Source organism: Chenopodium album, chromosome 4, assembly GCF_948465745.1.
Source record: "Chenopodium album chromosome 4, dcCheAlbu1.1, whole genome shotgun sequence".
NCBI lineage: Eukaryota > Viridiplantae > Streptophyta > Magnoliopsida > Caryophyllales > Amaranthaceae > Chenopodium > Chenopodium album.
This window is the reverse complement of record NC_137837.1, coordinates 27,857,828-27,871,421: the sequence shown is the minus strand read 5'-3', so window position 1 is coordinate 27,871,421 and position 13,594 is coordinate 27,857,828. Positions and strand designations below refer to the sequence as shown.

Here is a 13,594-nt window from a genome sequence, read left to right as displayed (position 1 = left end):
TTGTGTGAAATGGTGTTCTTGTTGTTCATGTTGTTCTTTTGCACTTGAAATGATGATATATTGGTTGTAGATTTTGTAAAATATGCCATGATGTGCCAATTTATCGTTCTTGTGCAATTTTGAAACATGTTTTGTTTTGTGTATGTACTACATTGTCATGGAGAACATAGTATCATGCAATTAGGAGAACATAGTATTAGTTCGTCATGGAGGAACTAAATATTAGAAATAATTCCATTATTTTGCTAATTTTTAGCCTTGAGGTAAAAATTTTGCGTATAATAGAAAATGCCATTTGTTAAGTCGCTTTTGAATAAATAACTAAATAACTTAGGAAATGATGCTAAGCATTTAGATTTTTTTTTTTTTTTTTTTTTTTTTGTAATAGTATGTCTAGATAACAGGATCGCGATCTTTCTACTCGTGGCCGGCGTCAGGCTTTTCAAGAGGACACTCCAACAGTTCCTGAGGGCATGGACGACAATGCCCTAGAGACCGAGTCTCGCCCTTCTTCGAGTAGGGGCAGGTGGGTTCCGCCTCCGTGGTCGTTAGATGAGTCAGTTTTCTACCGTGAGAACCACGTTTCTTACCATCCACTTGCCGGCATAGTCGATGGCACGCTTCGCCATCATGGTTCCGGAGCTGGAGATTTGATTCCTCGACTTTATGGGATTATCACGAGGGATCTTGTTACGAACGCCTTATGGCAATCTGCTGGTTTAGTAGATTTTTTATTCGGCGGTCGTAGGGTTTCACAGCCCCCGGGGTTGTGGTCCGACAGTCGTTCGCGCGTTGTTGGAGTATTTTTGGGATACTACCAACACTTTTCATTTTGCTTGGGGGGAGATGACAGTGACCCCTCTGGATTTTAGCATGATCAGTGGTCTACGCTTCACCGACTGGGTCGTACAACAAATGTCTAATCTTTCTTGGGGGCGGCTGAGGTAGCCGATTTGTTAGGTCCAATCGTTTAGCACATTAGGACTCAGCTGGTGCCTCGAGGTGTTCCTAAGAGTGGGCGATCAGAGTTGGATTCTGTTCTGGCCCGTGGCTTTGACATGGATGACACATCACCTGAGCAGCGAGTGCAGATCTTCATTTTGATTCTCATTTCCATGACTTTTTCTCCTGATAGGAATTCGCGTGCGCTCGTTTGCTACCTTACTTCTTTGGTCAGGATTAGTGAGATAGGAACCTTTAGTTGGGCAAGCCTTGGATATGTCGATCTTCTCTTGTCGCTACGTCATGGCTGTAGGCAGCTGAATGACCAGGACCCTGTCACTGTCTACGGTTTATGGAGAGTTGTAGAGGTGACGATCTTTCCTATTCTTGTTTTGGTTTAATTTGTTTGACTCATGTGCTCAGAGATTACATTTCATTGCAGCTATGGTTCTATGAGTACTTTTCGAGATTGGCCCCTCGACGGCGTCGTGGAGCGGTCCATGACTTCCCTGTCGGAGCTAGCTGGAGTGACCGAGGCGAGTCACGAGTGGAGTCTGTACCTGCGCTACGCGGGCTGCTACGCTGAGGCACCTCTTCTGTTGGTGTAAGAGTTTTGTAGCTTGTTATTCTCTACCTTGATGTTATTTTCGGCCTTTCATTGCTACTTTTTATGGTTTTCAGGTTGCTATTGATATCCAGTATCGGCCTTGGGCTAGGATGACTAATCTTCTCGAGGCCTTGCAGCTTTCGGCGTACCGCACTGTTTTTGTTGGTACTGGATGCTTCATCTGGTATCTTGGGGAGCGTGTCATTTGTCAGCACAGTGGTGATCGTTTTGTGGTGCCCTTGTCTCCACCGGAGTCGATGATGGACTCACGCTTGCTTAGGGAATTAATAAACAGGGGAGAGCGCTACACTTTTCCTTGGCAGGAGCTTGTGCGTATGGAGGGCGATTATTTGCAGGACTTGCTTCCCTCTTTAGCTCCTCCACCCCGTCTTCCTGGGGTATAATTTCATTTGAGAATTATGTCACTAGTCTCTGTTTAAATCGTCGAATAACCTGATTATTCGATCGTATTTTCAGACGACTGTTCGTCGTGTGGGGAAGATTGAGGTCCCGCCTCAATCCATCCGCTACCCGGGGCCGATCGGTATTATTGAGGATCATATTGCTGACGCGCCAAAGGGTTTTAGACAGGCGCAGACGTCTTTGCCTGATGTGTTTGAGCCGATAATCTTCTTGACACATTATTCATCCTTTTTAATACCGCTTGTTCCTGATTTTTTTATTTGTTTTGTTCTCAGCCTAACCACCCGGAGATGATAGGATTCATGAAGCTGGTTGACGCTTTGAAGTACTGCATCATCAAGCTTCAGTGTGGTGCGAGTTGTCGGGGCGGTTCTGGCGATGTTCTTGAGGTATGTTCACTTCTTCTTTTTTACCATTTGTTCTATTTTGCACCATTAACATCTTTTGATTTTATATCTTTCAGGAGCGATGGAAGTCCCGCTTGCGCTCGAGACATAGAGGCTCGGACGAGGGGGAGCGTAGTCATGGCAGACGATCTCCTGAGGTTCGTCGGCATTCTCAGTCTCAGCGGGAGCCTCAGCTTTCTCAGTCGTTTCAGGAGGCTCACTGGCAGCAGCCTCAGTCTTTCCAGCCATTCCAGCACTTTCAGGGTCAGTGGCAGCGACATTCATTTTCACAGTCTTCACAGCCTGAGTTCAGGCCAGTCATCACTCTTGTGGATCAAGGCCTATACTCAGTTCCATCGTCTAGGGCGCTTCCTCCAATGGTGCGTGGCTTGTTTTCAGTTCCAGTGTATGGGACGATGCCTCCACCGACGCTTCCTACCTCTTGGAGTCAGTCTACACCGTTTGCCAGTTGGACGGGTCCTGCTTTGAGTTTGACTGCTACTGGAGTTACAGGGACTAGTAGGGATACTACTCCTCGTACCCAGATGATGGCGGGACTCTTTGGCTCACCGCTCCCGTATTCACAGGCTGGAGATGACACTGATCCTCACCTTCTAATTCTACAAATTTTTGACCGAGGGTCTTTATTTGTACCTTAGTTGATGACACTTGATGCTGCTTACGCATCATGACTCACTTTATACATTATTCACAGTTTATGCATTTATTAGTGTATATTAGTGTGTGCTTGAGACTCATTGTGTGTGATTGTGTATTTATTAATGACGTGAAAAAAAAAACCGTAAGTGGAGGGTACCGACCTTCCCCAAAAGAAAAAAGAAATAAAAAGAAAAGAAAAAAGGGATAAGTTTTACAACTCCTCCAAAATAAGAAGGAAAAATAGAAAAAGCATTGAAATAGGACAAGTTTTACAACTTCCCCAAAGAAAAAAAAAATAAGAATAAATAAATAATAAATAATAAATACAAATAAAAATAAGAATAAAGTAATAAAAAATAATAAAATTAAATAATAAAGATAAAAATAACATAAAGAAAAAAAAATAATAAAAAATTGAGAATTTTATTAGGAATGAAACTCTCGAAAAACAGAATTAAAAGATAAACGGCGAAGACAAAACAAAAAAAAATCCGGATAAAAATAGGTAAAGGATAAAAAATGAAAACGCGTGGGCGGCGCGACACGGCACATTACACCGTGTCACGGCAAAAGCTACCGTGTCGCGGTATAAATTCCCGTGTCACGGTGCGCGTATTCTGCAACGGTGTGGTTTGCGCGTATAGAAAGATAGATTTTGAGTATTTCCAAGCATTTTTGCTATAAAATAGGACCAGTATATTCGTGATATGCATAATTACGAAGCACAAAATAATTAGAATTTCATATTTCAATAATAATGTCTCAGAATTTTGATAATACATTGCGCGACTGGTCTTATTCTTTGACCAATGCTGATAAAAGAGAGCTGGAATTGTTCCATGTCAGAGGCTTATTAGCTTTGAGACATGTAGCGATTGAACATGACTTTATTAGGGCAGCTCTAGACTATTGGAGTCCAGAAACACATTATTTTAAATTAGATTATGATGAAATATGTCCCCTACCGGAGGAATTCGGTGCCATCTTTGGGTTTCCTGCCAGAAATCTCATTGCCATGCCTACCCTACATGAGTATTATTACCAAGACTTTTAACGCCATCTGAATCTGACAGATCCAGATTTAAATAAAATTGTGTGTGGTAATTAGGTAGACTTAGAAAAACTTGCAAATTTATATTTCAATCGCCCCGTCTCTGAGTCTTATCATGTATACCGTAGAAGGACTTATATTTTTTCCATGTTTAGCAAGCTTTTATTTTCAAACGGTAGGGTAGGACATGCTTGTTTAGCATCTGTGCTTGAACATGTTGAATCTAGGAGATCTCCTATGCCTACGTACCTTGGAGAAACTTTGCGCGGTCTTGACGAAGCAAAAGCTGACCGGAAAGCCGTCGGGAAGGGCTCTCTAGTACTGTTGCAGGTAAAAACACTCTTTGAGTAGCCCCCGTGACACAAAACAGAAACCGTGACACGGTGCATTATGCCGTGTCACGGTGGGTTCTGCAATTTTTTTTATTTATTTATTATTATTATTTTTTAAAATTCTTCGACTGATTTTTTTTAATTTTATTTTGCAAATTTGGTTGATGGAGCGTTTAGAACTTTTTGAAGCCCCCGACGATATTGAAAAATATGGTCCCAACGATCTAGTCCGCAGGAAGAAGAATTACTTTGTGAAGTAGTTCCACGCTATAACGATAGTCCTCGTGAAGTATCGTTGCATGAAAGTAACATTCACAAGTACGAGGCTTATTGGGTTGGAAGACCTTTGTGGATCGTTTCTGCAAGTAGCCAAGCTCCTCCTCCCTTATCTAGTGCATACAAGGCATGATTGAATCCTAGAAGTAGAAGGGAATGAGTCGGATCACGCAACTTTGATGTGAAGGGCCGTCTTGGAAGTAAGAAAGCGTCTCCTAAAGATCGTCTAGGTCCGAGAACCCAAGGAATTGAGTTTAAGACTCTTATAATGCCTAAAAAGAAGAATTATGTGAAAGGAAAGGGTAAGGAAAAGATGGTTTATAGAGAGAAGCAATCAAAGAATTCTAAAAAAGGTGAAAGGGGTGAAAGTTCGACTAGGGGTGTTACGGTTCGGGCTACAAAAGACACATTAATGGTGAAGGCCGACCTAATTGAAAAAGAGAATTAGGTTCCTAAAGTGAAGAAGGATTAGATAAATATTTCTTTGCTTATATGATTTATAATTTTTATTTTTTAAAATAAGGCGCATGATGCCAATAATTGTAGTCACATTTATTTTAATAATAAAAGCATATTTATTTTCGCCTTAAATAAAATTACAATGACTTTTTTTTTTGTTTATATATTCGAGTCAAGAAGTCAGACGCAATGGAAGAATAAAAAAAAGTCGAACAAATAGCAGAATTCGCAAAGTCTGTGTTACAGAAAAAAATCGCAAAGTCTGGGATTCCGCTGTGCCACAGTGGAATTACCCGTGGCATGACAATTTTTTTTTTTGAATTCCACCGTGCCACGGTGCAAACTGCCGTGACACGGTGCAGTTCCCCGTGGCGCGGAATTTTTTTTTTTGTTTTTTTTGGTGCAATTCCACCGTGACACGGTGCAGTTCCCCATGGCGCGGTGGACCCTAGATGCTGAACTTGGCAAATATTCTTGATTTTAGCTCCATTTTGACGTGACGCAATGCTGAACTAGCGGGTGTACTTGATCGACGGAGGAAGGATTTTATTTTTTAAAGTGGCCGGGCCCCCTTGAGAGGTTTTTTACGTATCCTTAAAAAGGAATCAGGCCAAACGTAGCTCTATTGGGTTACAAACCCATGCAACTAGGCATAAAATTTCTTGAGTTGATCCAAGTTGGTTAAATTGTGGAAACCGTTACCGTCCATGTCTACCAATTGTGCCGCTCCGCCAGACAAGATGGATTTAACAATGTACGGACCTGCCCAATTTGGTCTAAATTTTCCTCTTGGATCCAACACATTTTTGCGAAGTGCCTTAAGAAGCAAGTCACCTTCCTTGATGTGCCTAGTCTTGACTTTTTTATTGAAATGTCGCGCCATACGCTGTTGGTAGGTTTGGACATGATGCAAAGCTGCAAAGCGTTTTTCGTCAAGTAAGACTAGTTCATCATATCTTGCTCTAATCCAGTCGACTTCATCTGGTTGGTTTTCCAACGCGATTCGAAGAGAAGGGATTTCGAGCTCTATTGGTTGTACAGCTTCAATTACATAGACCAAAGAGATAGGGGTAGCCCCCGTTGATGTATGGACAGAGGTTCGATAACCCCAAAGGGCGAAATGTAGCTTACTTGGCCAATCTTTGTAATTTGCCGTCATCTTTTCGATGATAGTTTTCACAATTTTTTTGGCCGATTCGACCGCACCATTTGTTTGTGGCCTGTAGGGTGATGATCTGTGATGCTTGATATGATATTTCTGTAATAGTTCCGCGCACTCGGCTTGGAAATGCGTTCCATTATCACTGATCAACTCATGAGGTACCCTATAGCAGCATATGATATTTTTCTCAATGAATTGAGCTACATGTTTTGCCGTTAACTTAGCATATGAGGCAGCTTCGACCCATTTGGTGAAATAGTCGATTGCTACGAGGATGAATTCATGCCCCCCTTGTCCTTGTGGCGTTATCTTTCCAATGATGTCGATACCCCTAGAGAAAGGCCATGGAGAAGTATATGTGTAGAGAAGCGAAGGTGAAACGTGCTGTAAATTTGCATAGACTTGACATTTCATACATTTCATGATGTATTCGTGACAATCTCTCTCCATGGTAGTCCAATAATAACCTTGTCGTTGAATCTTCTGGACTAGCATCTTAGCATTCATATGCGTTCCACATATGCCAGCCTGAAGGTTTTCCATGGTTTTGTGTGCTTCTTTCTTGGCTATGCATAAGAGATTTCTCCCTAGTGCAGTCCTCTATTGGAGTTCTCCCCTGATGAGCACATACTCTGAGGCCAGGAGCCTCAAAGCACGGTGTGCCCTTTTATCAGTATTAGGAGGGTATTCTCCCTTTGTCACATAATTAAGGATATCTGTGCACCATGGTTTTTCATCTTCTTCTTGTGCTTCTTGTTCATCATCAAGTGCGTGAACATAAGCCGGCTCATATCTTCTTTCTATAGTCAATGGCATTATGATTGTGTCTGTTGGAATTCGCACCATTGATGCTAATTTAGCCAGTGCGTCGGCAAACTGGTTTTCTTTTCTAGGCAAGTACATATATTCCACTTCATCTTGTTGCTCCGTGAGAGTTTCCAGATGAGCTTGATACGTAGCGAGACTTTCACTTCTCACCTTCCATCTCTTAGAGACCTGGTTAATGATTAGTGATGAATCACAGTAGATTATGAGCTTCTTAATTCCCAAGGCCACAACTGTTTCTAATCCCAAGATGCATGCCTCGTACTATGCGGCATTGTTGGTGACATCAAAGTCGAGCTTCATGGAAATTGGGATATGCTTATTATTGGGTGATACGAGCAAGACCCCTACACCACAACCTTTTTGGTTTGAAGCTCCGTCGAAATAGAACGTCCAGCTATCATCCTCGGTCATGAGTAGATCTTCGTCAGGGAAATCATACTCATCTTCTTCCTTTTCAACTACTTCTAGTGGAAAATCTACTAGGAAGTCAGAAACCGCAGAACCATAGATGGCTTTTTGTGGTACAAATTTCAAGTCAAACTGAGCAAGGTTGACTATCCACCTTGATAATCTGCCATTGAGTGTTGCTTTTTCGAACAAGTACTTGAGAGGATCCATCTTGGACACGACATGCACTATATGAGTGAGCATGTAATGTCTTAATTTCTGTGCGGCCTACACAAGTGCAAGGCACAACTTTTCAAGCGGTGTGTATCGTGTCTCATATCCTTGAAGCTTCTTGCTCAAATAGTAAATTGCATTCTCCTTGCTTTTGATCTCTTGTGCTAGCATTGCCCTCATCTTTTCTCTTGTGATCGTAAGGTAGAGTCGAAGAGGAAAGTCAAGCTTTGCTGGCGCTAGCACGGGTGGGTTTGCCAGGTATTCTTTGATTTTTTCGAAAGATTTTTGGCAATCATCATCCCATGTGACTGGGACATTTTTCTTAAGCTTCTTGAATATAGGTTGACATATCGCCGTGAGTTTTGATATGAACCTACTTATATATTGCAGCCTTCCAATGAAGCCTCGAATTTCTTTCTCATTCTTGGGTGGTGGCATGGCCATGATCGCTTTAACTTTTGTGGCATCTATTTTAATCCCTCGAGAACTGATCACATATCCAAGTAGTTTGCCTGATGTGACCCCAAATGCACACTTTGATGGATTTAATCTCACGTTGTACTTGCGGAGTCTTTCAAAGAACTTGCGAAGTGCAATGATGTGGCCTGGGAGATCTTTTGACTTGACGATCATATCATCAATATAGACCTCCACCTCTTTGTGCATCATATCATGTAACAATGCTGTGGCACTCTTTGGTAGGTGGAACCCGCGTTTTTCAACTCGATTGGCATTATCGTATAGAAATATGTACCCCATTGTGTGATGAATGTGGTTTTCTCCATGTCTTCCTCAGCCATTAATACTTGATTATATTCGGCGTAACCGTCCATGAACGATAGGAGTGCATGGTTTGCTGTGTTATCGACCAGAATGTCAATGTGAGGTAGAGGGAACCCATCTTTCGGGCTTGCCTTATTGAGGTCCCTGTAATCAACACACATTCTGACCATTCCATCCTTCTTCAGAATTGGAACCACATTTGCTATCCACTCTGGATATTTGGATACTTTGATGAAACCTGCAGCCAATTGCTTTCTAATTTCTTCTTTGATTTTGAGAGCCACATCCGGTTTCATACGGCGCAACTTTTGTTTGACATGCTTCATACTTGGGATGAGTGGTATCGTATGCTGAGCTATATCCCTGTCAATTCCTGGCATATCTTGGTATGACCAAGCAAATACATCAATAAATTCACTAAGCAAGTTAATTAGCTCTTTGCGTTCGTCTTGACTTAGTGTTAATCCAATTTTTACTTCTTTGATAGTCGTATCATTGGAAATGTTAACTGTTTCTGTATCTTCAATAATTATTGTTTTATTTTCGTGTTCTTCCATTGCTTTTATTATTTCTTTGTCATTTTTATCATTAGCAAAGCAATATTGATCAGGGTTAGGGGAATGATACACATAGTAAGAAAAGGTACTCATTTCATTCACTAGTGGAAAAATTGTTATTTGTAACACCCTATTTGTAACGGACATGATAAAATCCGTTACAAAAAGAGTAATTGTAACGGGCAAAATTTTTTATCGTTACGGAAAAACTTATTTGTAACGGGCAAAAAAATATCCGTTACGAATAATTAATAACAGTAACGGGCAAATTAATGCCCGTTACGAATAGTTATTAATTGTAACGGACAAATATAAATTCCGTTACAACTAAATAACTCTCTAGGGTTAAAGATCGGTTCCTATATACTTCCCTAGCCGCATTTCTTCCTCACTCCTCTTCTCTTTCTCTCTCCACAAATCACTCTCTCTTTCTGTATTTCTCTTCTTCCTCACTCATCTTCTCTTTCTCTCTCCTCAAATCACTGTCAACACTGCTCATTTCTCTTCCCGCATTTCTCTTCTTCCTCACTCGTCTTCTCTCTCTTCCTGTTCTTCAAGCTCAACAACAATGGCGGCGACTCCATTGTCAGTCGAGAAGACCACCTCTGGTAGACTCGAAATCGAGCTTGCTGAAGTCGAAATGCCTGGACTTATGTCTTGCCGTACTGAATTTGGTCCTTCTCAACCTTTTAAAGGTGCTAAGATGACTGGATCTCTTCATATGACTATTCAAACTGCTGTTCTTATTGAGACTCATACTACTCTTGTTGCTGAAGTTCGTTGGTGTTCTTGCTACATCTTCTCTACCCAGGTATAATTTCATTTATCTCGTCATTTTTCGATTTAATCCCTTTTTTTTTTATCTGTGATTTGCCCTTGATTTTGGAAATTTCCAGATCTTAAATGGGGTTTTATTGTTTTTGTGGATTGGATCTTGTTAGGTTTGATTCATGTTGTGATGATTTTAATGAAATGAGTAAATAATTGATTTGTAGAATTTTTGATTTGAAATGGACTGTTTTTTTAGGGTTCAAGATCTCAGATCTTGTGATTTTTTATTTTAAGAATTGTGGGTTAATTGATTAATGATAAAATTGGTGGTATATACTTAAATTATTTAATCAATTTTAGTGGGATTTGGTATATAATTAGAGTTTAAAATGAATAAGTGTTTAATTTGTGCAATAAATAATTCGAAATGGGTTGTTCATTTCTGGATTCTTAAGATCTCAGATCTTATAGAATTATGGGGGAATTAATTAATATTAAAATTAAAATGGATGATTAAATGGTGGTATTACTGGTATATACTTAATTTGACTCCATGAATAGTTGCGATTTTAAGATAAAGTATGTAGTTGGCCGCTTAGATTTGAGAAGAAATTCAATGACTTGTTAAGATTGTATTAATGCATAACCTGCCTTTTTGTTATCAAAGAGAAGATGAACATTCAAGTTGGTTATATCAGAGAATTACAATTGATACTGATATATGAGTAAAAGCATCATCTGTATACGTTGTCTAATTATAGAAAGTTAGCGTCTGCATTAACTGCCTGCTATTCAAAGGTACTAGCGAGATAATGTTTATGGTGGTTTAACTTGGTAGAATTAGAGGAAAGTTATGATTTTTGGGAACGAATGCAGTTCGAGTTGTGTAGTTTGGCAGTTGTTCGTCTTTGTTTTCTGGTTTGTTCTACAAAATTTGTAGTATAACTTGACATATGACTAAGATTTGTTTTGATTCTTGTTTATTTGTTTCGTTCTCAAGTGTCCTTGAAATGAGGAAATTGATACCAGTGACATTCCTTATGATCTTACTTTCTGGTGATTTCTCATCCAAGATGTCGTGTGGTTTAAGTTGCCACTTAAAGAGATACCTGCTACTGTCATTTTCATGTTTATTGCAAGATTTATGAACATAGATACTAAGTAGACTCTTATCAAGGTCCCATATTCTAAACGCCCTACCAAATCGTTTCTTATCAAGTTTATTATATGATTTGTTGTTGGATTTGTTGTCTACCGTTTAAATTCTCTTGTGGGATTTATCCGTATATATTTCACTGGTTACTCGTTTATAGACACTTATTTTATTGGCAACTTTCGGAGTGGTTGTATTTCTTTTTGGATGGGATTGGAGCTCATTCAGTCATTCCACTCCCGAACAGATGCCCTGTGCTTTTATTAATAATTCTACAACTATTGATTATAAGTTATGACAACTTGTTTTAATTATGAACATCTACCCTAATGTTTTATAGTTTTTGTTTTACAGATGTGTGCAACAAAAATTAGGGGGACCTACTGTTGCTGAATATGAGAAACTTCAGACTGAGATGTCAAAGCTGCAGGAGAAATACAAAGAGCTTCTGGCCACCCATCAAGAGACTATTAAGCAAGTATTTTCCTTTCCTTTTATTGTATTCATTGTATGATTTCCATAGGCAGTATATATGTAAGCCTTATAAGCACTAGAACTGTCATAGTTTACTCTGGTTTCCTTTCGATCTTTTCCGGCTCTCAGCCTGATAAATGTGTAGTGTGTGTGTGTGTCGTTGTATAATTTTCATAGGCAGTATATATGTAAGGCTTACAAGCACTGCCCTCAGCCTGATGTGTGTGTGTGTATTTTTAACTATGCAAATTAATATTTAATAGTTCTTTTTTTGCAGGTTCTTCTTGATTAGGAGAGATACATGACAAGTAGTGATGGCTCTAGCATTCCCGGTTCACTTGCTGTGCCTATGGGAGCTGAAAATCAGGTTTGTAAAATTGTAAAGCTAAAATTGTATATATTATTTTTTTAACTTTAATAAATAATATAGGCATGTTGTGTTTGATTCTTCACTAGTGTAGTTTGCATTTTTTTTGCTTAAGATCTATCGATTTTATTATTATTATTATTTTTTTTTTTTCTGATTTTGGATCTTTCTTTGCTAGTTTGGGTATGGTGATAAGTAAACCAAGAGTACGGCAAGATATGTTACTCAGATCTTCTCCCGGGGCTTCAACAGTTCAATAATCAACACGGTTGGTAGTGCTTCCTCTAGTTCCTCCTCCGCTGCCCCCCTTTGCTGAAATCACGCCAAAATTAAACAACAACAGGAATAACCCCAGAAAGAACAACAATCTGCTGTTGTTGCTGAAACAGTTTCGAATTATGAGCAAACGAGAGAGCAACGTATTGAATTTGAATCTCATCTTAGTTATAGCAATTAGCAAGTGCATGACTTGTTTTTTTATTTCTTTAATTGATAAAATCATTTGAATGTTGTATAGCTTTTGCTAATTGAATTTGAAATGTATATTTGTATAAATTATTATTTAAAATTATTTATTTTTTGTAATTGATAATTTATAAAAGTAATTAAAATTTGGTAGCATACTAGCAGGTATCACCTGCTGGATTTTTTTTTATAATTTGGGTTCAATTGTATTCGTAACGGGCAGTCAGACTGTCCGTTACGAATAACCCGTTATTCGTAACGGGCAATCAGACTGCCCGTTACGAATAACGGGTTATTCGTAACGGGAAATCTGATTTCCCGTTACGAATAACGGGTTATTCATAACGGGCAGTCTGATTGCCCGTTACAAATAACGGGTTATTCGTAACGGGCAGTCATCCGTAACGGCAGCATACGTAACGCCCGCTGCCTATTACGGATAGGCTATTTTTTCCCGTTACGGATAGCTATTTTTCCACTAGTGATTGAATTCATTGGTCATTACATCAAGGAGGGCAAGGTCAGCTGTGACCTCGCCGGAATTATTTGGGACAGAAAGAGAAGACTCAACAAGAGACTTAGGATTGGACTCTATAGCAGAAAGAGGGTCGGCCTCAGATCCTAAAGACTCGGCTACAGACTTAGACTCAGACTCGGACTCGGACCTAGACGACTGAAATTCGTTAAACATAGGACCTTCAGCAGCGGTTATTTCCAACTTCTCTCCGCTTGGCGTAGTGATCTTCACCGTCTTGCGCCATCCCTTTGAAACATTATCGGCCTAGACAATTAACTCAGAGGGATCAAAATCCTTGCTTGATATGACAGCTTGAATGAGCTCGGAATCATTATTACAGACAGGCTTGGATTCATTCTTTTCTAGTCCAAAAAAGAAGATTAATGTTCATATCATCAGAGTTTGGACTAGTCAGTTTCTCAGTCGTGAAGAGATCTTTGCCTTCATCGACGAAGTCACAATCAAGGAACATCTCAAACCCTGGCTCACGCCTCCCATCGTGGACGAAAGGCTCAGGGAATTCATAACATGGGAAGTCTTCCCTTTCTTTGATATATTGGCCATTGAGGGTGAATGGATATGGATCCATGGCCATTTTCGTCTTCATGATTCGAGCATCATTGCGAGCCTTCATTTTCAGGAGAGCTTGTTTCACATCTTATTTTGTTGGCTTGAATCCCAAGCCAAAGGTATCTTTCTTGAGTGCACCAGGATGGCCCCAAAGTTCAGCCATTTTCTTTTTGAGTCCGAGGGTCATTCC

The 13,594-nt window shown here is 39.8% G+C and overlaps 1 protein-coding gene across 1 annotated transcript; it reads left to right on the top strand.

Moving 5' to 3' along the window:
• Positions 1-9,477: 9,477 nt before the first annotated feature.
• Positions 9,478-12,437, top strand: LOC145626890 (adenosylhomocysteinase-like). The gene is made up of 4 exons (XM_081679354.1): positions 9,478-9,898; positions 11,366-11,489; positions 11,763-11,852; positions 12,031-12,437. The coding sequence occupies exons 1-2, from the start codon at positions 9,656-9,658 to the stop codon at positions 11,402-11,404; spliced, it is 282 nt and encodes a 93-aa protein (XP_081535480.1). The 5' UTR covers positions 9,478-9,655; the 3' UTR covers positions 11,405-11,489; positions 11,763-11,852; positions 12,031-12,437.
• The last annotated feature ends 1,157 nt before the right edge of the window (positions 12,438-13,594 follow it).